The sequence below is a fragment of the Notolepis coatsorum genome (genome assembly GCF_963971535.1).
Source record: "Notolepis coatsorum genome assembly, chromosome: 1".
Classification (NCBI taxonomy): domain Eukaryota; kingdom Metazoa; phylum Chordata; class Actinopteri; order Aulopiformes; family Paralepididae; genus Notolepis; species Notolepis coatsorum.
The window spans coordinates 246,342,231-246,366,923 of record NC_140165.1 but is presented as its reverse complement, the minus strand read 5'-3'; the positions used below and the strand labels follow the sequence as shown (position 1 = coordinate 246,366,923).

The window sequence follows — 24,693 nt, the reverse complement described above, 5'->3', positions numbered from 1 at the left end:
TGTCCACATTAGCGTCGGGTAGTGGGGCTACAGGACCAGCCGACGCTGAAAACATTTTGCATGTTTTTGGTGTTATAGAGATCTTGAATCAGTCACAAGCTATAACTGCGGGGAGGATTAGGATGCTATCAACGCTTGTTAATAGGCATTTCTGGTTGGAGCAATCTCCTCTTGGGGAAGAAGAAAGGTTTTCTCTCCTCACGGCTCCTTTTTCCACAGAGGGACTCTTTGGTTGTTCTGCGGAGACGCAGGCGGTTGTTGACCTAGGTCCCACACCGCCTCACGCTATGCAGCCAGAGGTTGGAGCACGGCCTCGTCAGCGACTGTGGCGAGGCCCTCGACAGGCGGCCATGTTTCCCCCGCCAGTGGTACCCTGGGCGGAGAGTCAACAGGGGTCCACAAGGCCGACAGCCTTGGCAACCGAGGGATCGGCCATGTTGGATGTACTCGGCTTGGAATATACAAACCGTCGCCATTCTGCCGCAAACAGCCCGCTCCCCGATCACTCCTTTCTCCGTCACCAGCGGAAGAGGGGCTCTGATCGTTTTCCTTTGGCTGCGGGCCGCGAACCTTCTTTGAAGTGCATGCAGCCCCACGTTTCGCTTCTCATGGGGACAGGGGCTGACACTCAGTTGATGGCTGAGCCTGGGTCTGTCCGTGAGAATGTTGTGCTGTCACGTGGCTCCCGCGCCACACGTTGTGTGATTGGTGAGCCTGGTGTTACGGCTGCCACTATTTACAGTGGTCAGCAGGGGGACTCGAGGCCTCTTCGTATGAATGCTCAGCACGGGTTACCCCGACCTCGCCTTCGCCAGGCGGGGTATCACGTTGATGCCTCCCACTCCCGCGAGATCGGCAGTGGTCTGCAAAGAAGAGGCACGTGTGATTTGGGTGGTAGCAATATCACTGCAGGGCTACGGTGTGTAGGAACCCATGGGGTCCTCACGCCTTGCATGTCTGGCTGCGGAACAACTCCTCAGCATGCTCTAGAGGGGTGTTCAGTGGGGGAGCGTGTGTCAACTAGTTTGATGGCAGCTTCTCCCGTATCAAACCGGCCCTTTCTGTCGGGGTCCCCCCTTGGGTGCGACCGCCCTGTCCGCTTTGGCGGGTTCAGAGGCTACGCACAGCGGGAGGGACCGGGCCACCTATCTGCTGTTCCTTGCGGCCCAGCGTCAGTTGACGGCGGGTGCGCTCTGGGATTATTATCACATATGGCGACAAGAATGCCGTTTGTTGAGATGGGTAGAGAGAACGTTGAGGCTGGGGCTTGTTTTGCAGTTCGCACAACCCAACTCTCCGTTCTCAGGTTTGGTGCAGACCCTATTGTCAGGGTCAGCAGCAGTGACAGCTCTGGCCGTCGAGATCCAATCTCTGTTGGCGAAGCAGGCCGTAGTCGTGGTCCCGAGAGAGGACGCGATGTCAGGCATCTACTCCCGTTATTTTTTGGTGCCCAAAAAAACGGGAGGGATCAGACCTATACTGGATCTGTCCACGTTCAATCGTCTGATTGTGGCGAGCCCATTCAGAATGTTGACCGTCAAACACCTGCTACTTGCTGTCAGAGTGGGAGACTGGTTCACCTCCATAGACCTGAAGGATGCGTATTTTCACATCCCGATTTTCCCTCCTCACAGGAAATACCTACGGTTCCTGTTTCAGGGCGTAGCGTACGAATACCAGAGGTTGCCGTTCGGCTATTCTCTGGCTCCCCGCACATTCACCAAGTGCGTAGAGACTGCGCTGGAGCCTCTACGTCATCAGGGGATACGAATTCTATTCTATCTCGACGACATTCTGCTCCTCAGCCGGTCGGAGGAGGTCGCCAGGTCTCATACCAGGCTGGTGGTGGAATTCCTCACCAAGCTGGGTTTTGCTGTGAACTGGAAGAAGAGTACGCCTCTTCCCAGTCAACAGGTGGAGTACTTGGGCTTGACTCTGAGGTCAAGACCCATGATTGTAACCCTCTCGGAGCAACGGAGGGTGTCTATCCTCCACGCGCTCAGGGGTTTCCGTCCTGGAAAGACGGTCACGGCGCTGCAAGTGATGCGCCTGCTCGGTATGATGGCATCTGCTCACGCGGTGGTCCCTCTTGGCCTCCTCTTCATGAGGAGGATACAGAGGTGGTTCTCCAGTATGAGAATAGACTCGGTGAGGGACAAATGGAAACGGTTGACGGTTCCTTTGTCAATATGGGGGGATCTCGCCCATTGGAGGAGGCCTGGTATCCTCACCAATGGGGTCCCCATGGGCAGCAGGCGTTCACACGTCACGGTCTTCACCGACGCTTCCCTCACGGGTTGGGGAGGGACGTGTCGGACCGACGCAGTGGGGGGCAGCTGGACGATCCATGCTGCCTGGTCTACCCTGCACATCAATGTGTTGGAATTGAGGGCGGTCCTCCTGGTCCTCAGACGGCTCGCCCACCTGGTGGTAGGCGAGCACGTTATGGTCAGAACAAACAGTATGACGGCAGCGGCGTATATCAACAGGCAGGGTGGAACACGCTCCACCAGTCTGCACCGGGCGGCGGTCGAACTCTGGCTATGGGCATCTCGCAGTCTGCGCAGTCTGACGGCGCTCCACATCTCTGGCAAGGAGAATGTGGGCGCGGATATGATGTCTCGGGGCGGTCCTCGTTGCGACGAGTGGGAACTGCGCCAAGACATAGTCAGGCAGATCTGGGATCGCTTCGGGGAAGCTTCAGTGGATCTGTTTGCGAGCAGACAATCTCACAAGTGCCCCTTGTGGTTCTCGGTCAGTCGGGAAGACAATCCTCCCTTGGGGGTGGATGCCTTCTCGATGTATCCATGGCCGCCCGGGCTTCTGTACGCCTTTCCCCCCCATGTTGAGTCAGTTGTTGGAGCGGGTACGGAGCGGGCGCAGGACCGTGATCCTGGTTGCGCCGGACCGGGGCACAGCTGTGTGGTTCCCGGTCCTGATCCAGCTACTGGTAGCCCCGCCGTGGCCTGTTCCTTGGTCGGCGAGGGCCCTCTCTCAAGCGTACGGGTCGCTGTTTCAGCCCCCGGTGATGCGCCAACCTCTGATGGTTTGGCTGGTGAGAGGGTGAGTCTGGAGAGGATGGACCCTTCTGTGGTTGACACCATCCGGAATGCGCATGCTCCCTCCACTATCGCGATTTACGCGGGTAGGTGGCGTATGTTCCACAGGCATTAAAGCGTTCCGTCTTGGGACGGATATCCGTCCATTTGATTTGGAGATTCCGTCATTTGATTCGGAGTCGTGACGGATTTTAACCTGAGCCAATCAGAGGCGTCAAATATCCTTTTTTCCCCTACCGCGGCCGCACCAAACAGTCATTTGCGAGCAATCGGCAAATTCTCAGGCAAATGCAACCAACCAGAAGGCGAGATTGTTCTGAGTTTACAGCCCTTTCACCCGCCTCCGCTGTGCTCAGCACCAATGGGAAGCGCCCATTTTGAGACTCTCTAGCGTCTAGCTCTACTCGCGAGTAAACTTGACTCATCAACAACATGCGGCAACTTTTACGAGACCGTAAGTTCATTTGACTTATTCTAGTCTAAAGAAACATATATATTACTATTGCTATTGATACATATAGGTAACGTGAATGCCACAAAACGAATGCCTTTTGTTAATCAGAACGTTATTTACGCGACAAGCAGTGTGTTGTTGTTGTTGTTGTTGTTGTTGGTGGTGTTTCGTGTGTGTGCTTGCGCCGCTCGCTTTCTGATAAATGTATGAATGTTGATAAATCTAGATAACGTTAATGCCACAAAACGAATGACTTTGTTAATCAGAACGTTATTTGCGTTATCAATTGTTTTTAAGCTCAATAAACGTCTTTCTCCCATTTGTCCGGGAGATCTCTGGGTAACAGTACTGTATATTTGCATATCATATATGTCACAAATGTAACATTACTATATACCTGTATGTCATGTATGTCACTATGAATTGAAAACGGGGGACCCTGATGTAAACAAGACGAACGTCTTTCTCTGGTCTGCATCCCCTTAACAATTGTGTGTATTGAGCTGTACTGTATTGTACCCATTCTGCAATCTGTTAAATATTGATTGATTGTTATTAACAGATTGCAGAATGGGTACAGTACAGCTCAATACACACAATTGTTAAGGGGATGCAGACCAGAGAAAGACTTTCGTCTTGTTTACATCAGGGTCCCCCATTTTCAGTTCATCATAACATATATGACACACATGACATACAGATAGACAATACTGCTACATCTATACATTTATGACATACCAGATTTACAAATACAGTAGCCTATTGTTTGTGATACAAAAATAGTCTAAAAAGAGTATATACATTTGACGAAGAAACTGTACATTGGATGTGGTTGGGTGGGATGGGGGGGGGTTGTAACTATACATTGGATTATCGACAACCTTACTTGGTCCCAATAAGAGGGTCTCGTGTATTAAATAAAGTTTTCATTCATTCATTCACTCTGGATCTTGTAAATCCAGTAGCAATACACACAATTGTTAAGGGGATGTAGACCAGAGAAAGGCGTTTGTCTTGTTTACATCATCAGGGTCCCCCATTTTCAATTCATAGTGACATTTATGACATACACAACATACATGACATTTATGACATAGGGACATACATGCCTTACAGGTATATAGTAATAGTACTGTTACATTTTGTCACATATACGATATGCAAATATACAGTACTGTTACCCAGAGATCCTAACAGTAAATATATACATATGATGAGGAGGAGACTGTACATTAGGAGGGGGTGAGTGAGTGGGTGGTAAATAAATATATACAAACGGTGGGGAGGAGACTGTCCATTGTTGTTGTGGCATAATTGCGAAACGTGTTTAGTCCCTTGTTTGTATGATAACAAGCCGTTTAGTTCATGGTTCAAAGTGGGGAGAGGTGCTAGCTCGCCATCAATCAGAAGCTAGCCACAAGACTTGCATTCACGCTCTCCAGCACACAACAGTAGGGTCTATAGTCACAGTCAGGACAGTAGGCTCGCTCTACAAGTAGGCTCCCTTAAAACGCTAACACTATTAAAAAAAATACAGTAGAGGTTAAAATAAGAATATGACTTGGCCAGAAAAAAAGTTCAGTCAGGAGATTTTTTTTTGCTTTAATCCCTGGTTCCAAGAGTGGTGTAAGGTGGGGGGCAGGGACCCGGTGTCCTGCCCCCTGGATGCTGTCCCATTTTCCTTCAGTCTCTCCTTGATAGACTGTTGGCTTCGACGGTGAGGGTACTCAGGGCCTCAGGGCTACCGATCAGCTCTTTGTCTGTTACAGTGGCTCTCGTGCTGGTAAGGCACTGTCGAAACAGCGCCTGTCCCATTGGTTGTGCATGGGCATTGCCCTTTGCTACATGTTGGCCGGGCTGGCTCCCCCTGGGGGCGTCAGGGCGCACTCCACTCGTGGGGTGGCGGCCTCTGCCGCCCTACTGGGTGGGGCCTCGGTGGAGGACATCTGTGCTGCGGCTTCATGGTCCTCACCGGGTCCCTTCGTAAGGTTTTACCTCATGGACATGACCGGGGGTTCTGTCTCCCAGACGGTTCTGAGGTCTGGGACCTCTCCTGCATCCCGTCCTATGGTGGGGTAGCAGGAGTGTGTGGGTGTGGGCCACAATGTGTTGTGTCACATGCGGTTCCGCCTGTGCTGTGCGTTCAAGAGGTTCTAGTTCCCTCTTGTTTGCACTCGGGTGGAGTTGACTGCTGCCCCCTCTTCATTAGGAAGGATGGGGTGACGGGACTCCCCTCCCCCCTGATGTGGGCTTTCGGGTCCTCAGGGGGTGCATTTGTCGGTCCTCGCGTCTGCTCTGTCCCCATATCTCGATGGCGAAGAGCAGGACGCGATTCGCCAGTACGACTAATATAACGATTAAATGTATATAACCTAGTTATATGAGTATTGGCTGAGCGTCCTGCTCTTAGCTTGCCCTGAGGTCCCTTGGGGAAACTTTTCTTTGGAAACGTTTTTTTCCAAGGAAGAGCGAGTGGTGACCACGCCTAGTGCTATATAGTACGTCACTAGGGCGGGGCCTGGCAGGTGCTGGGTGTATTGTTTTTTATTCGTTGATGGAGTACACTAGGTACTGGAGATGAGGTATATCTCGATGGCGAAGAGCAGGACGCTCAGCCAGTACTCATATAACTAGGTTATATACATACATACTAAAGTACAACCTAAAGTACAAAATGCAAAAAAAAAATTATGCAAGAAAAGCTAAAATGAGGTGACTTTGCAGGGCGGCTAGGTGGTGTAGTGGGCAAGGCACTCGCCACCAGTGTGGAGACGCTAGGATTCGCGTGTTCGAATCCAGCTCTCCACATTGTTTTCAGTTTAGCTGGTCGTCCGCAGTAATACACATTGGCCGTATTACGGGGAGGGAAAACTGAAGGGTGGGGATCGAACGTTGTGAACAAGCGACTCCTACAAGTCGGTTGGTGCGCCTGCGCAGTAGAATCAGGAAGTGTCGGGGGCAGCGTGAGCCTCCCACGCGTTACTCCTCGACACTGAGAGATCGAGCTGCGCAGGTGAAAAGATGCGACTGCTGTTACCTCAAGTACCGGAGGGGACTTGTGCTATGTATGACTTAGTCCACATTGCAGCCGGCTTGTGGGAGGCAAGAAACAGCGTTCGTGACAGGGGAGGGTTGAATTGGATGATACGAAATTGGAATGGGAGAAAATATAGAAAAATGGGAGAAAAAGTGGATCAAAAAAAAAAATGAGGTGACTTTGCGCTCCTGGCTGACAGGTGGTACTGACCTGAGGCTCAACGAACCAGCGCTTCTCCCTGCCGCCGCCCTGGCTGTCCTGGAAGTGGTAGGCAGAGTAGACAGCGATGCAGTGGTTGGTGTCGTACAGCGTGGCAAAGTGGTACCTGGTGGTGTGGTTAGGAGGATTTATATGTCAGGTTATACAGCAATCATCTCACATTCTAAATGATAGTGCTGGAGTAGATTACCTTAACTGTAGATTGCACGTTAATTGTAGATTGCACGTTAATGGTAGATTGCACGTTAACTGTAGATTGCACGTTAATTGTAGATTGCATGTTAATGGTAGATTGCACGTTAACTGTAGATTGCATGTTAATGATAGATTGCACCTTAATTGTAGATTGCCACGGTAATTGTAGATTGCATGTTAATTGTAGATTGCATATTAATTGTACAGTAGATTAGCACGTTGCTCTTATCCACAAATTCATTATTGCACAAGTTATTGCACTGGATAATTTATGTACACATTTTGCAGAAAGTTGTATAGATTGTAAAAAAGAAAGATGGTCACAGGTCAGGTTTAGCTACATTATTCAAATGACTGAACACATTCTGTAGTCATAATGTATCTACAGTCCATGTACTAGAATAAACTGGTGTAAACAGTAACTCCAGTTTATTTCCCCCTTCCTGCAGCCTGGGACAGTTCAACACACTGGGACAGTTCAACACACTGGGACAGTTCAACACACAGACAGGTAGAGTCACAGACAGGTCAGGTCACAGACAGTTCAGGTCACAGACAGTTCAAGTCACAGACAGTTCAGGTCACAGACAGTTCAAGTCACAGACAGGTCAGGTCACAGACAGTTCAGGTCACAGACAGGTCAGGTCACAGACAGTTCAGGTCACAGACAGGTCAGGTCACAGACAGTTCAAGTCACAGACAGGTCAGGTCACAGACAGTTCAAGTCACAGACAGGTCAGGTCACAGACAGTTCAAGTCACAGACAGGTCAGGTCACAGACAGTTCAAGTCACAGACAGGTCAGGTCACAGACAGGTCAGGTCACAGACAGGTCAGGTCACAGACAGTTCAGGTCACAGACAGTTCAGGTCACAGACAGTTCAGGTCACAGACAGTTCAGGTCACAGACAGGTCAGGTCACAGACAGGTCAGGTCACAGACAGTTCAGGTCACAGACAGGTCAGGTCACAGACAGTTCAGGTCACAGACAGTTCAGGTCACTGGGTGCTCATGCTGTATAACAGTTGCTCAAGGATACATGCATGTACCACATATGCATACTATAGATCATAACTATAGTATACTTACTTTATACTTACTACACCCCCCCCCCCTCCTCCCAACACACACACACACACACACACACACACGCACGCACGCACGCACGCACACACACACACACACACACATACATTCCTCTATCTCTCCGTCCTCCCACATGCTCTGTCCTTCTCCATTGCACACATTCCACAGAACCAAAAATCCCTTAAAAAAATAAATAAAAGACTTCCGGTATGAGAGCAGACGGGTAACACGCATGCGGTGGAGCTCCTGGTCAAAAGAGTGAAAAACGGATAAAAAGGGACCCGAAAAGTGAATAAAAATGAAGATGCAAACGAGAAGGAAGGAGGAAAAAACAATTGTGAAGGAGAGAGAAATGGAAGACTCACGGGAAGAGGAGAGTTTGATGGAGCAGAGCCCCCGAAGCGAGACCGAGAAGGGACAGGCGGAGGAAGGAGGAGGGTCGGCTGGGACAAACACGGGAATGCCAGGATGGGCCGTGGTCATGCAGGCCGGGATATTGGCGACCATAACAGCGACCATAAAACTGAACACGGACACGATAAGGAACAATATTGGGAAGTTACGGGAGGAATTGAGGAAGGAACAGGAGGACTTCAGAGGTGAAATAAATGCAGAACTCAAAATGGTGGAGGGGAAGATGGCGGAGCAGGACAGAAACGTAACCGAGTTACAAACAAGAATGGCGCAAGCAGAAGAATGGAACACAGAGATACACGAGGTATTAACAAGTGCGATTCAACAACAAGAAAAGATGGAGACAAAGATGTCGGACATGGAGGGGAGGTCACGGAGAAATAACATCAGAATATGGGGATTGAAAGAAGGAGTCGAAGGGGAATCGGTGACCCAATATGTGGAAAAGCTTATCAAAGAACAACTGAAGGAGACGGGACTGGAAAAAATGGAGATACAGAGGGCCCACAGGGCGTTGGCTCCGAGACCACAACCGGACAGACCACCGAGGGCGGTGATTATTAACTTTCTGAGATTCGAGGTTAAGGAATTGGTACTCAGAACCGCGTGGACCAAGAAGATAGAAATCGAGGGGAAAAGACTGTCGTTTGACCACGATTACTCGACAGCGGTGGCAATAACACGCAGATCTTACGCGGGACTGAAGAGAATTCTGAAAGAAAACGGAATGAAATTCCAATCACCCATGACCTCGCTAAGGATTCACTGGAAGGAAGGGACGGTGACATACGCGACGGCGCGGGAGGCGGCGGGGGAGATGAGGCGACGGGGGATGCAGATGGCGGAGGACGGAGAAGGAAGGAGACAGGAGGACCAGATGCTGAGCCTGCAGCAGAGATTGGAGAAAGCACGCAGGTGGTCCAGAGTAGGAGACCGAAACCCGGGAGAGGAGGGAGGAGAGAGGAGAAGGCCGAGGTGAGACGTGACAGACCGAAGGCGGAGACAGACGAGGAGGCCAGAGACGGAGAAGGAGGGGAGAGGAGGCGGGAGGAGACGAACGGATGAGTACACGCACAAGAGATTGAAAAAACTATCCAAATAGAGACAAAATATAGAAACTGAAATAACATATACATGAACACACATTCCCAGGTAGAGGCAGGATATAGGAACAAACATAACATAAACATGGACACATAATACACATACTGATGAAGGAAATAAATGGAAATATAATTAGGTATAATAGACGGAACGCAGAACATATTGAAACAAATACATAGACACACGCTGCGAGTGACACAGTTGGAAGGAATTAAGGGGATAAATAAACATCACATAGAAAATAGAGGGGAGGAAAAGAAAGTAAGAGGGGTACACAGAGGACACCACACACGTGTTTAGGAGGAAGGAGAGACATTGGAACATATGAGCCACATTGAGAGGGACCTAGGAAATGGGGATCTTTGAACAGAATGAAAGACAGAGCGCTTTTGACCAGGAGCTCGACAGCACTAAAAACAGTAAGAAGGCTGGACAAATATGACGAGCGGATGGGGGCAAGGGTTTCAGACCCCCAAGCCGTCAGGAGGAGGCCTCTCACTAGGAGAGCAGTTACTCCTCACCCACCAGCAGGGGACAGGGGGGGACAAAGGGACCCCCCCGAACGCCTTGGGAGCACTTTATGTAAAGTTTATGTTTTTTATTTATGTTAATCATTATATGTATTCGGTGAAGAGAGCGGAGGCTACAACCGGAGGGGGGAATAACTGTGACATGGGGGGGACTAACAGACGAAAGAAGAAGAAAGATGACAAAGGTTAAAGGGATAAAAATGATGTCGTTAAACGTTAATGGAATGAATAATACGATAAAGAGGGGCAAAGTGATGTTGAAGTGTAAAAAAAAGTGAGATGGAAGTGATTTTTTTGCAGGAGACACATTTGATAACACAGGATCATGAGAAACTGAAAAGATTTGGATATGAAAATGCATACTATAGTTCCTTTAAACGGACCCTGAGGAGAGGAGTAATTACGTTAATCAAAAACACAGTCAAATTTGAATTGATCAAGGAAGTAAGAGACAAGGAGGGAAGATTTGTTCTGGTGAAGGGGAAAATGGAGGGTCAAATGGTAACGTTAGTGAATGTGTATGCACCACCGGAGAGTGAGAGGGAGCTATATGAGAAAATTTTTGATATGATAGTGATGGAACTAGAAGGGATATTGATATGCGCGGGAGATTTTAATGTGGTACTGAATCACGACATAGACACCACGAGTACTAACAAGAGACGGACACAAATCAGCAGATATATGAATATTCAAATGACAGAAATGGGAATTACGGACGTTTGGAGGGGGATGCACGCCATGGACAGGGAATACACACATTACTCACACCCACACGTGACATATGCGAGAATAGACAATTTTTTGATGACGACGGGGGACAGTTATAGGGTACGGGAGAATAGAATAGGAGTAGCGGACATATCGGATCACAGTGCCATATATCTGACAGTAGATCTAGAAGGGAGACGGAGGAACACGATCTGTAGGAATACTAAATAACAAGGGGGTGGTGAGTCAGATCAAGGAGGAGATAGCCAGGTATAAGGAGGAAAATGACAACGGGGAGGTAGACCCGAACATTCTATGGGACACACTGAAGGTGGTGATAAGGGGGAAATTGATGGAGAAGACAGCAATGCTGAAGAAGGCCAGAACGGAGACATATCACAATCTGATAGGGAAGCTGAAGGATCTAGAGAGGAGACACCAGATATCAAAAGAACAAGAAACGCTCGGAGAAATCAAGGAAGTAAAGGCCAGGATAAATAGGGAATTATTGACGGAAATAGAAAAGAAAGCGAGGTTCATGAAACAAATGTACTATGAAGGGGGACCAAAAGCGACCAGACTGTTGGCTAGGAGAATTAGGACGCAACAGAAGCTAAACACGATACACACAATAAGGGATACAAAGACTAATGAAGTATTGAGGGACCCAGCTGAAATAGAGAGGACATTTAGAGAATACTATGAGAAGCTATACACACAGCCAAAGGCAGCGGGAGAAGAGGAAATAGAAGCTTATCTGGAGAAGCTAGAGTTACCATCGATAGGGAAAGAACAGAATGAAGAATTAAATAAAATAATTACGGAACGAGAAATGGAAGAGGCAATTAGTAGAGCTAAAAACAACAAATCTCCAGGGAGCGACGGATTCCCATCGGAATTCTACAAGACATTTAAAACAGAATTAGCACCCATATTAGGGGCGGCATTCAGACACACGATGGAAGAGGGCAAAATGCCCCCCTCGTGGAAGGAAGCCATAATCACCACGATACCGAAGGAAGGGAAGGATAGAGAATTATGTAGTAGTTTCAGACCTGTGTCCATACTCAATGTGGATTACAAGATGTATACATCAATAATATCAAAAAGATTCGAGACGTTTATGCCAGACATTATAGATGAAGATCAAACTGGATTTATTAAAGGGAGACAGACACAGGACAACGTGAGAAAGACATTACACATAGTGGAGGAGATACAAAAACAAGGAGGTAGTGCGGTATTGATTAGCCTAGATGCAGAAAAAGCATTCGACAGTGTGAGTTGGACATTTTTATATAAAACATTGATGAGATTCGGACTGAATGGGAGGGCAATGAAGATGATCAAGGCGCTATATCAAGAACCGACAGCGAGGGTTAAGGTGAATGGCAGCCTGACGGATAGAATCAGATTAGAGAGGGCTACCAGACAGGGATGTTGTCTATCACCAACGCTCTTCGCAGTTTTCATAGAACCACTGGCACAACTGATCAGACAGAACGAGGACATCAAGGGAGTAAGGATAAAGGGAACGGAATATAAACTAGGCCTATTTGCGGACGACGTGATAGTATACATGAGACAACCAGACAAGAGCTTCCCGGCACTGATGGATCTACTGAAGGAATATGGCCACTACTCAGGATACAAACTAAACGTGACAAAGACACAGACCTTAGCATGGAACTATACCCCAACGACGGAAATTAGGGAACAGTACGGGATAAGATGGGACATGGACAAGATTAAATACTTAGGGGTGAACATCACGAGAGGGGTGGGGAAACTGTTTGAGGCGAACTATACACAGATAAATCAGAACATCAAGAGAGACTTAGAGAGATGGACAGTAATGCCCTTGGACTTCAATTCAAGAATAGAGGTCATTAAAATGAACATACTATCAAGATTACTGTACCTGTTCCAGTCGCTACCGATACAAATACCATAGAATCAATTCAGGGAGTGGGACAGACTGATATCGAGGTTCATATGGGCGGGGAGAAGACCACGGGTCAGATATAAAACACTACAACTACCAAAGGAAGAGGGAGGGATGGCAGTACCCAGCCTACAAGATTATTATTATGCAGCACAACTGAGAGCAGTGACGTGCTGGTGTAACGACAGATATGAGGCAAGATGGAAAGACATTGAAAAAGAAGGGGAGGGATACAAGATACAAGCTCTGGTGGGAGATAGGGAACTATTCAAAGAAAAGGAGGGACTGTTAGATCCAATCACCAAATGCACCTTGACCATATGGAACAGAGTAGTAAAAACACACAAATTGGAGAAACAGACAGGGGTTCTGAGATGGGTAGCACATGACAAGAGATTCAAGCCAGGGAGGTTGGACCACGGATTCAGGAGGTGGGAGAGGGGGGGGGGGGGGGGGGGCAACAGCGATATGCAAAATGATAGAGAAGGGGGAAATGCAAACGTTACAAAAACTAAAGGAGAAATTTGGACTAGAAAACAGGGACCACTTCAGATATCTACAGATTAGAGATTACTATAATAAAGAAATAAGAGGGGACAAGGACGAAGAACAGAATGGAATAATTAGGATGATAGTAAGGGCATACGAAGGAGGGAAAGGAAGGGTAATATCAGCACTGTACCGGGCTATAATGACCAGCAAGGGACACACGACAGACTACATAAGGGAGAAATGGGAGAGAGAACTAGAGATAGGAATAACAGGGAAGGAATGGGGTAACATATGCGAGGTGCAACATTCAACAACAGGATCGAGGATATGGAAAGAGTTTGGATGGAAAAACATAATCAGATTCTTTATAACCCCAGAGTTGAAGGGAAAATATGCACCAACACAAAGAGCATGCTGGAGGATGTGTGGGAAGGAGGGGGCAAATCACACGCACATATTCTGGGGATGTCAGAAGCTGAAGGGGTATTGGGAGGAGATAGGGGAGGCAATGATCAGAATATTAGGATACGGATTACCACAAACGGGACTGGTGCTTTACTTAGGGGACCTGACACACGAGGGAATACAGGGGGGGGACAAGTATTTAATCAAGATAATGTTGATACCGGCCAGAAAAGCAATAACGAGACTGTGGTACAAGGAAGACCCACCGACAATAGCACAATGGGTAGGAATAGTAGAGGAGATACAGGATATGGAGAGGATAACAAACATGCTGAGGCTACAGGAAGAGAAATTTGGGGAAAGATGGGTAAAGTGGGAGGATTATAAAGGGAACGAAAACGACATCACAGAGGAAGAACCAAATGCAACACAAGAGGGCGAAGGGTAAAGGAGGAAAGAAGTTCAAGAAGGGTCTCTGAACCCATGTCACACACTTTTGCTTTAGTTAGTATTTTCTAATTTAATTTGGGTATTACAATTGTTTTATGTTTTTTGTACTTTATTATTTATGTCTGTTTAACAGTGTTGTATTAATACTCATGGATGATGTGGTTTGTATATGGGTGAATCAAAAGGCAAAGAGAAATTTAATAAAAAAAAAAAAGGCGAAGGATAAGGGAAGAAAGAAGTTCAAGGTGGGTCTCTGGACCCATATCACACATGTATGCCTTAGTCAGTATTTATTTTTTTGAGTAGGTATTATATTTGTATACCTGTTTAAGGGCGGTACACAATCAGTCTTTGTATTAAGTACCTGGCTTAAACCTAATTACTTTCTGCCCTTAAACGAGGCCTCACCCCCTAATTTTAGTAGCTCCCACATCGCACGCACCTCCAAGAAAGGAGGCGGAGTTGCTCTAATTTATGACTCTAAGCACAACTTTACATCCGACGCAAACTGTAAGTTTTCCTCGTTTGAGGTGCTCCTGTTGCATCCCTCTCCACCCAACAGAAAGTGTGGCGGTCTGATTCCTACCTCCACTGCATCCTTTGTAATGGCTGTCCTATACCGCCCCCCAGGCCCTTACACCCTCTTCCTAGATGAATTTTCAACTTTCATCTCTGAGCTTGTTATGCGCTCAGATAACATTTTAATTGTTGGTGATTTTAACATTCATTCCAATAAAACTCTAGATCCCCTAAATAAGGCTTTTACCGACATCATTGACTCTGTCGGTCTCATTCAAATCGTTGACCAACCCACTCACAGTGGTGGGAACACCCTTGACCTAGTCCTAGCCCGCGGTCTCACTGTGTCAAATTTGACCGTCTCCCCCTATGTTCCTGCTCTCTCAGACCACTACCTCATCAAATTTCAAATTGATCTGACGGTTTCTCGCCCAGACAGTGTAGAATCCTACATGAGCCGTCGTATTAACGCCTCAACTGTCCCAATTCTAGTTAACTGCCTACCAGACACCCTCTCTCCCTTCCTCTCTTACTCTGGCCCCCTTGATCTCTTTACAGACAAACTTAATGCCGCCCTTCGTAGCACGCTCGACATTGTCGCTCCCCTTAAACCTAAAATTAAACGTGCTCCGCAAAAACTAACTCCCTGGTTTACGGAGGAAACGCGCTCCTTTAAAAAGGCTTGTCGCAAACTTCGACCAAACTCGAAGTATTCCGCCTCGCCTGGAATGATAGTTTACGTAACTACAAAAAGGCACTCTCACTTGCCAAAACCTCTTATTTTTCCAGGCTCATAAATGAAAACAAAAACAACTCAAAGTTTCTGTTTGACACAGTTGCAAAACTTACGCAGAAACAACCAAGTGCCCTAAACCATGCGTTCTCGGCTAACGAATTCATGAAATTTTTTACCAAGAAAATTGACCTCATTAGAGATGAAATTGTTGCTTTACTCAACAATCAGAGTCCCTCCCAACCTTTGACGGGCATTCCCCCTGACTTTGATTCCAGTCATACGCTATGCTGCCTTGAAAACGTCTCACTTAGTGCCCTCTCTAAACTGGTTGGCGCGGCTAAACCTTCAACCTGTCTGTTTGACCCTCTCCCAGCAACTCTCATCAAAAAACTCTTCCCAACTCTAGGCCCTGCCCTACTCAATATCTTCAACACCTCTTTGTCTACTGGCGTGGTGCCCCTGGCCTTTAAATCAGCAGTCATTAAACCACTACTTAAAAAACCGAACCTCGACCCTCTAATCTTGAAAAATTACAGACCTATCTCCAATCTTCCATTCCTATCCAAAGTGTTAGAACGGATCGTCGCAACGCAACTTACTGACCATTTATCAAACAATAATCTTAATGAATCATTTCAATCTGGCTTTAGAGCCTTACACTCCACCGAAACGGCGGTTACCAAAGTCACAAATGACTTACTGCTCTCTCTTGACTCAAACCTCACTTCTGTGCTCTTATTGCTTGATCTCAGTGCAGCCTTTGACACTATCGATCACTCGATTCTTCTAGGTCGGCTTGAGAATCATGTTGGCATTCGGGGTCTCGCACTAGCTTGGTTTAAATCCTATTTAACTGATAGAACACACTGCGTGGTCTATAATGATTTAACATCTGAGACCCTCCCAGTGCAATGTGGTGTCCCACAAGGCTCTGTCCTGGGCCCTTTGCTATTTTCGATTTACATGCTACCCCTCGGCGATATCATACGCAAATTTGGCATAAACTTTCATTTTTACGCTGATGACACCCAATTATATATACCTATTAAGCCAAACGATTCCTCCCAACTACAAAACCTTGAGGCCTGCTTGCTTGCCGTCAAAAAATGGATGTCGCAAAACTTTCTACTCCTTAATGCAGATAAAACTGAGATGTTAATTGTTGGCCCCCCAAACCACAGAGGCCTGTTTCAGGACATCTCCCTCAACTTTGATACCTGTCATGTATCCCAGAGCTCCACCATAAAAAACCTCTGAGTCATTTTTGATTCCTCCCTCTCATTTAATGCACATATAAAAAATTTCACCAAAATTGCATTCTTCCATCTTCGTAATATCGCAAAAATACGCCCCATTTTAACTCTGGCTGATGCTGAAACCCTGATTCATGCTTTTGTCTCATCACGTCTGGACTACTGTAATGCACTTTTTTCAGGCCTACCTAATTCAAGCATCAAAAATCTTCAACTCATGCAAAATGCGGCTGCACGGATACTAACTAGAACTAGAAAATTTGATCACATCACACCAGTTTTGTCCGCCCTACACTGGCTTCCTATCCAAGCCCGTTCTGACTTTAAAGTGCTACTCCTCACCTACAAAATTTTAAATGGGCTTGCACCGCTCTATCTATCCGATCTCATCTCCCGATACTCGCCCGCTCGTGCTCTGCGCTCACAAAATGCGGGGCTTCTATCGACCCCTAGGGTTAAAAAGAAATCCGCCGGCCACAGAGCCTTTGTCTACCGCGGTCCCTACCTGTGGAACAAATTACCTGCCGTCATCAGGGGCGCCTGCTCTGTCGAAGCTTTTAAATCCCTGCTTAAGACTCATCTTTTCTCTCTCTCCTTCAACCTACCCTGATCTCACCTGGTCGGGGACTGACCTTTAGATTAATCTGTGTAGTTTAGTTATGGTACAGGGTACTACATGGTACCACTGGGTAGTTTACTACAGGGTAGTTTAGTTAGGGTACAGGGTACTACATGGTACTACATGGTACTACATGGCACTACAGGGTACTACATGGCTCTACATGGCTCTACGTGGCACTACATGGCACTACAGGGTACCACAGGGCACTACAGGGTACTACATGACACTACAGGGTACTACAGGGTACTACAGGGTACTACATGGCACTACAGGGTACTATAGGGTACTACATGGCACTACGGGGTACTACATGGTACTACATGGCACTACAGGGTACTACATGTCTGCTCCTTTGCAGCACCACAAACATGGGAACTCTCTAACTCTTCCCCCCCCCCTCTCCCCCCCCCCTTCCCCCCCCCCCCTCCCCCTTCTCTCTGAGTGCCCGTCTCCTGGCGCTGACTAAGGTGATGGATGCCTCGGGGTCTTGGCCAAGATTGTAGTGACTGCTCTACATGCACCTCCGAGGCCTTGGATCAGTTATTCACCGCCGTCTGTCCGTGGTCCTGTCAACTGATTAACAGTATTAACAGACTGTTAACAGATTAACAGTCAATGCGGTTTCATTGCTGGGTTAAGTACTTCTATTCTATTCACATAATACGCCTACTTCATATATCTACTCCATTCACATATATGCCTACCACTTGTATCTATTGCTATGTCCGCCTACTACAATCTCATGAGCTGTCTAACGCCTGTCCCGTCTCCCTGTCTCCCTATGACTTGCTGTCCTGGAGTGTTGACCGGAGTGTTGGACGTCCCGTGACGAAGGCCGGGAGGTTGCGACCCCCTCTGCGTGCCCCCCTGTCTCCGGAGGTCTCGTAGTGGTGACCGGAGTGCCGGATGTCCCGCGATGATGTCGGGGAGTTCGCGACCCTCTCTGCGCCACCCCTATCTCCCTGTCTCCGGCTGTCCCTGAGCAACGACCGGAGTGTTCAATGTCCCTTGACTAAGACGGGGTGGACGTGACCCTCTTTGCGATTCGCTATCAATAGATTCGCTATCAGCTCTATCTTTCAAAATGTTCAGTTGCTATCGCTATTAGCTCTATCTTTAATTTTTCAAAATGTACAGTTGCTATTGCATGCACTCATCTGTGTTCCACTACACACATGAGTGCATGCTTACCAACTGTCCGTCTGCAACACTACTATCACCAACATCTAAGAAGGGAGATCCCCCCTTGAATGGCCCTTCTAAGGTTTCTCTCCTCTCTCTCTTTTTTCCCTATTGTTAGGTTTTAGTGAGTTTTTCCTTACCTTCGCGTGGGGTATGTCTGGGAGTGCTTGCATTCTTTCATTTATTTGCATTCATCTAAAAATGTTTGGACCTTATGGTGTTCTTGTTCTGTTCTTGACTTATTGTTATGTTTTCTTCTTGACTTGTTTAAAGAAGATCTGTACGGCCCATGGGGACATTAACGTGTGTTGTCGGGCCCTATAAATAAATTTGATTTGATTTGATTTGAAAAACAACTGAAGTGGAACCAGGTAACTAACCATGCTAACCATGTAACCATTTATGTGCACTGCATTCTTTCTTATTGTGTTGTTAGTTACATTTTTGTGTAAGTGTTGTTTGTCTATAAATGTTAATAAAAATGTAAGTAAAAAAAAAAAAAAAAAAAAAAAGAAAAATACCCTGCCTGCCGCATCCCAAGAGGAAGAGGCGGTACCTGTTGCGGAAGCGCTGGCAGAGACGGGCAGCGCCGGGCGTGGCTTCCCCCCACACTGGCACCTTGCCCTGGTAGAAGTACTCCATGCACTCTGGTACGTCCTGGAGAAACAGAACACAACGCCGGCTACGTGATGAGTGTCGCCCCCGGGAGGAGAGGAGGCTGACCACCTGCTTCAGGCGCAGCGTTCAACGCTCGGCGTCTCTGAGTATTGATGACTGATGCAAGTTTGAGATCGATTGACGGAAAAGGCACCGACCTGGAAGTTGGCCACGACGTCGGCAAGAGCCCGAGTGACGAGGGAGAGGAGGAGAGCGCACAGGACCGCGGAGCTCTTCATCTTGACGGGAGATCTAGGTAGCCGGGATAAGATAAGATATTCCTTTATCGATCCCCTTGGGGGAAATTTGGGCATCATAGAAGCACGGGGGAGGGGGAGGGGAGGTACAGGTACGGGCATGGTAGTAGCAGTAGAGGACATACAGGCAATACAACAATATTAAGATAAAAATAAGCAGTGTAAACAATATAATTAACTCTGAATATATGAATAATGAGCAGGTGCAGGGGGTCTGTATGCCCTATCGGTTATATTATACGTTACAATAAATATGGGCAATAAACACTTAGAATCTGAATATATACTATGTGTAACTGAGGGGTACAATTCCCTGACTGTATTACTAGATATGATACTTACTACCACTACCTTTGTACTTAATATTCGGCCACCCAGTACACGGCATAAATATATTATCATGAACACTCTCACGTAGATGAAACGGATCCAACACAAATGTACGAATTAGAAACAGGTCTTTATTTCCTACACAGCGATGGTGTGTAGAATAAGCACTTAATCACTTAATTACATTTATGAATTGAAATAGTATGCACTTTTATGGCAAGGAGTATTCGTCGGTATATCAATAGAGAATGTCCAATCTCTGAAGGCGCAGGTGGTAAATATACGACCTGGAATAGTTAAGGAATAACAGCAATGATACTTTAATGATTATACTAGATACACTAGAGGGGGTTAATCTGGTCGCTTGTAAGCCGACAGGAGTAGGAGGGGGGGGGGGTAGAATCCGGCTGCCTCGTCCGGCCAAGGGTATCCCAGGTGAACCCACTGTAGTGCCGTTCAATGCGCCGGCGATCCTTGGACCACAGATGAAAGCAGGTGGACTCTTTGTGGGCCGGCTCTCTCCGGTCCACGGGGGAGAGACGTGAAGAGACCTCGTCTTGCAGAGCGTCTCCTCACCTTGCGTCCTCTCCAGGGGGGGGGGGTTCCAACACACGGCAGTGTCGGGGGTCTTTATCCATGGAATAATCAAAGTATCCAAAGCATAATCCGTGCCTGGGAAGGCGGGCTGTCGTCGGTAGAATAATCCGTTATACAGGTCCACTCGCTCGTCGGCTCTGGGGCTCCTCGGGTGCAGCTTCACATAGGGTCAACCACCCTGGGTAAGCAGCCAGTTCTCTGCCCGAAACGATGGGGTACTGACCACGGTAGTATTCTCACCGCACGAAGCACTATATATTAACAGACTATTATTAGCTTAATAGACTACGTCCAACTCGACGATATAGTGCCAAATATGACTATTCAAATATTAATATACACGATGTCTCAATACCGATGGTAGGCGAACTTGGCCTTACTCCCACACGTGGCGTCGCGGGGAGGCTTTACGTCTGTGACTCTATTGGAGGGTAAGAAACTGGACTGAAAAAGAAAGTCCTACTTTAGTAGCGCAGTATATATACGCACTATGAACAAATAGTCCCATTAGTGGTGCGGTAGCCAAATTCCTACGCGGAACTAGGACTTGTTCGTACATGTCGAGCGGTACGTTTGAACTGGGTCTGAGGGGTATGGCAGCCTGGCACCAAGGTCTCGACCAATAGTAGAATGGAGACTATTATGGGATGTTCAGTAGGCTAGCATGGATATTCAATGCATATTGTACAAGGAATATACAAGGGATATCAGGGAATATTAGAGAATATACAAATACAATTAAATATATATATATAAATAAATATATATATTCGGTTTAATCTGGCCCTTCACAACAGCCACCCCCTGAATAGGTCCCAGACCTAATCAGTTAAACAGAGACAGATTAATCGCGTTGTCTATTTACACATAAGGGTTTGCTGTAGGGGTCAGTCAACTTCACAAAGTCATAGGGTTGTAGGGTCATGGTCATCATCGATTGTGTCTGGGAGTCGAGGCAGTTCTATGAGCCTTGCCACGGGACGGGTGTAAGTGCGACCCTGGACGAGCACTTCAGCTGCTCGGACCTTGCCGTCGGCACCGGTGATCACTTTGCTTACGCGGCCGGCCGGCCACATAGCTCTGGGCAGTGATTGATCAATAATCATGACGACTGTTCCTTCTGTCAAATTGTCTCTCTCCTTTACCCACTTCTGGCGGGTCTGTAGAGACGGTAGGTAGTGCAGTAGGAAACTGTTCCAAAACTTGTCGGCTAATACTTGGCTGTACCTCCACATTCGTCGGCCGTTCGCTTCTTCAGGCCGGTACATTGTCTGGGGTAATGCAGGATCTAGCCGCCCCATCAGGAGTGTGTTGGGGGTAACTGGGTCGATATCCGCCACATCACTGGAGACATATCCGAGGGGCTTAGAGTTCAATACGATCGGGTATTTAATGTCATCCGGTAGATTGGGGGCTCTGCGTAGGCGACCACCCACTCTGATGAGGGTATGAGCGTCGCTCTCGGGGGCCAGGTGAATTAATCTGCTGTCGGATGGGACGGGCTTTCCTCCCTGTAGACAGGCCAATTCATCGGGGAACGAGTCTCTCTGGGCTCGCTGCAGTAGAAGCAATTCTGCTTCCTCGTAGTTAGCTGCTGACATATCAGCGGGGGACTTGCACTCCGGGTGGTACCGCAGGAATGTTCTTTGTTGTGCACTCTCTATGGACGTGCAATCGTCTATGTTAGGGTCGGTGGAGGCTACGGTGCTCAATCCACAGAACACAGACTTCTTAATTTCCACCTCCTCTGGACTTGCTTCCCTCGGGATAGGCATGGGCCACTGTCCTTCCGGGAGTCTTAGGAATGCGGGGCCGTCACCGTAGACATTGCGACGGGTGAGGTCATCCAGGGGCATCCCCCGGGTGATGACGTCAGCAGGGTTCTGTTTTGTATCAACGTAGCGCCACTCTGTTTCTCCGGTTAACTCTTCGGTTAAGTCTTGAATCTCGGTGACTCTGACTCCCACGAAGACTTTGTACTTGCAGTCCGATTTGATCCAGGCGAGTACCGTCGTGGAATCTGACCACAGGATTGTTCTAGACACCGGTATGGTGAGCTCACGTTGGATGAGCGTGGCTAGGTGCGCTCCGGCTAGGGCTGCGCAGAGCTCTAGACGTGGGATAGATTGTTGCTTGCGTGGGGCTATTCTCGAGCGGGCGAGGACAAATGCTGTGTAGATCTCTCCCCCCTGGTCTTGGGCCCGCAAGTAGGCTACTGATCCGTATGCGACCTCTGAGGCGTCACTGAAGACGTGTAAGTCCATTTTACATGTCTCTGGCCTCACCGTGGGTGGGAAGTAGCTTCGGCGCATATTAACGCCTGGGAGTGAGTGGAGCTCCATCTCCCACTCTCTCCAGGTGGATGCAAGGTGTGCGGGAATGGGGTCGTCCCAGCCCTGGTCCTTGTCCCACAATGCTCGTACAATCATTTTTGCCCTGGTAGTGTACGGTAGAATACATCCTAGCGGGTCATATTGTCGGGCGAGTGTTGTGTACACACTCCGTCTGGTGGTCGGCGCCGCCGCCGGCCTTCCCTGCTCCGTAGTCAGGGGCTTGTGTCTGTAGTGAAGCGAATCTGTTTTGAATCGCCACACCAATCCCAGGGTCATCTCCTGGGCTTCTCCCGGGATTGTAGCCATCCAGGTCTCGCTGCTGGCTGCCTTGTCCTCGGAGGAGAGGCTGCGCAGTACTTGCGGATCGCTGCTGGCCCACTGCCTGAGATCAAAGCCGCCTTTGATCAATGAGGCGCGGAGTTTAATCAGGAGAGCCTCGGCTTCTTCCTGGGTTGAAAGGCTTTGTAGACAGTTGTCTACGTAGAAGCTGTTCTTTACGCTGTGTCGGACCTCTTCGTCCGCTGCTGGGTCCTCTGCTACATGTTTCTGTAGTGCAAATGTCGCACAGCAGGGGCTGCACGTCGTTCCGAAGGGGAGGACTTCCCATTGGTAGATGGCTGGGTGCTCATCTCCTGGCTTCTCTCTCCATAGGAACCGTAACAGGGGCTTGTCCGCCTCTACTAATCTCACCTGCAGGAACATTCCTTTAATGTCCCCGCTGATGGCCACCTTTTCCTGGCGGAAGCGGAGTAGAACGCCGAGTAGGGAGGGGCCGAGTGTGGGACCGGGCAGTAACTCTTTATTCAGATTTTGGGATCCGATCTGGTAGCTGCAGTTAAATACTATGCGGTCTTTACCGTTGTGATGGACCTTGTGGTGGGGCACGTACCACGATTCAGTGGTCTGGTCAGCCTCTTTAATGTCCATCTTTGTGACGTGTCCCGCTGTGATGAGCTTCTCAATCTCAGCGCGGTATACACTCTCTTGGGCGGGGTTCTTGGCTAAGCGCCGCTCCGTGTTCAGCAGGTACCGTTCTGTGGCGTCTGTCTTGGCGTGGAAGGTAGGCATTCCTTCTCGCCGCAGGAGTGGCGTGGCGTATCTCAACACGCCGTTGACCGGGACTCTCTTGGTCCCTGTCTCGAGGAGGTGAATGGCGTAAATGTCATCTTTAGAGCGAATGTCTTTCTTTCCGTTCTTAAAGGGCATTTGTTCCAGGGTCCATAGCCGCTCTACGTGTTGCAGGAGTGCGGTTTCTCCCTCTGTGACTCGGGAGTGGAGACATCTAGTGGCTGTACTTCGGTTGAGAGATTTGGCGAGCGGGCCTTGGAGAGTCCATCCCAAACGGGTCTCGACTGCTGCAGGACAGCCTCGGGGTCCGGTATGAACCCGGTCTATCGGGACAATGAGGTCTGCATGGTCGGAGCCTATCAACAGGGTCGGCATAGCATTGTCTATGAGCGGGATCGGTAACTTGCGCAGATGTGCATATTTCTCCATCAGCTTGGCGACGGGGTATGTGTACCGCGACAGTCCTATTTCTTGGCTGGTGAAAGCGTCTGCAATCTGGTACCGTCGCTCAGGCTGGCCGCTTGCTGCGATAGAGAATGAGACATTCTCGCCCTTTATCGTCTTCAAATCTCGTCTTATTGTCCGAATTGTCATTTGGGTTTCGCTTCCCCGCAGCCCTAGCTGGGCCGCAGCGGAGGCGAGCAGCAGGGTCTTCTCTGACCCGTCATCGAGGACGGCGTAAGTGTCCAGGACTTTATTCTGGTAGCTTAGTGTCACACGCACTACTTTTAGGAGTACTCGGGCTCCACTGCTGCTGGCGGGATCGATGTACATGGCGCTCGCTTTGCGGCTGGATGGTGCAGGTGAAGGGCGCCGTCTGTTACTGTCGTGAAGTATGTCCAGATGGGCTCCATCGCACTTGGTGCACCTTTTCTTTAAGCGGCATTCGGCTGCCATGTGTGAGCGCGCACAGCGAAAACAGCGCTTGTTGGACTTTATCCATTGACCTGCTTCCTCCGCGTTCAGCTTGGGGAAGGAGTCACATTGCGCTAGCCAGTGTTCTTTCTCACAGTAGGGGCACACTATCTTCCACTTCTCC

General features: G+C 48.4%; 1 protein-coding gene across 1 annotated transcript in view; it reads right to left on the bottom strand.

The window, feature by feature from the left end:
• Positions 1-19,308, bottom strand: part of LOC311224583 (endonuclease domain-containing 1 protein) — a gene marked incomplete at both ends in the record, with an annotated part of 43,755 nt that extends 24,447 nt beyond the window's left edge. Inside the window, 3 exons of the mRNA XM_084309618.1 lie at positions 6,761-6,875; positions 18,969-19,069; positions 19,228-19,308. Coding sequence (XP_084165744.1) covers positions 6,761-6,875; positions 18,969-19,069; positions 19,228-19,308 — 297 coding nt within the window. The remainder of the gene's footprint in view (positions 1-6,760; positions 6,876-18,968; positions 19,070-19,227) is intronic.
• Between the last annotated feature and the right edge of the window lie 5,385 nt (positions 19,309-24,693).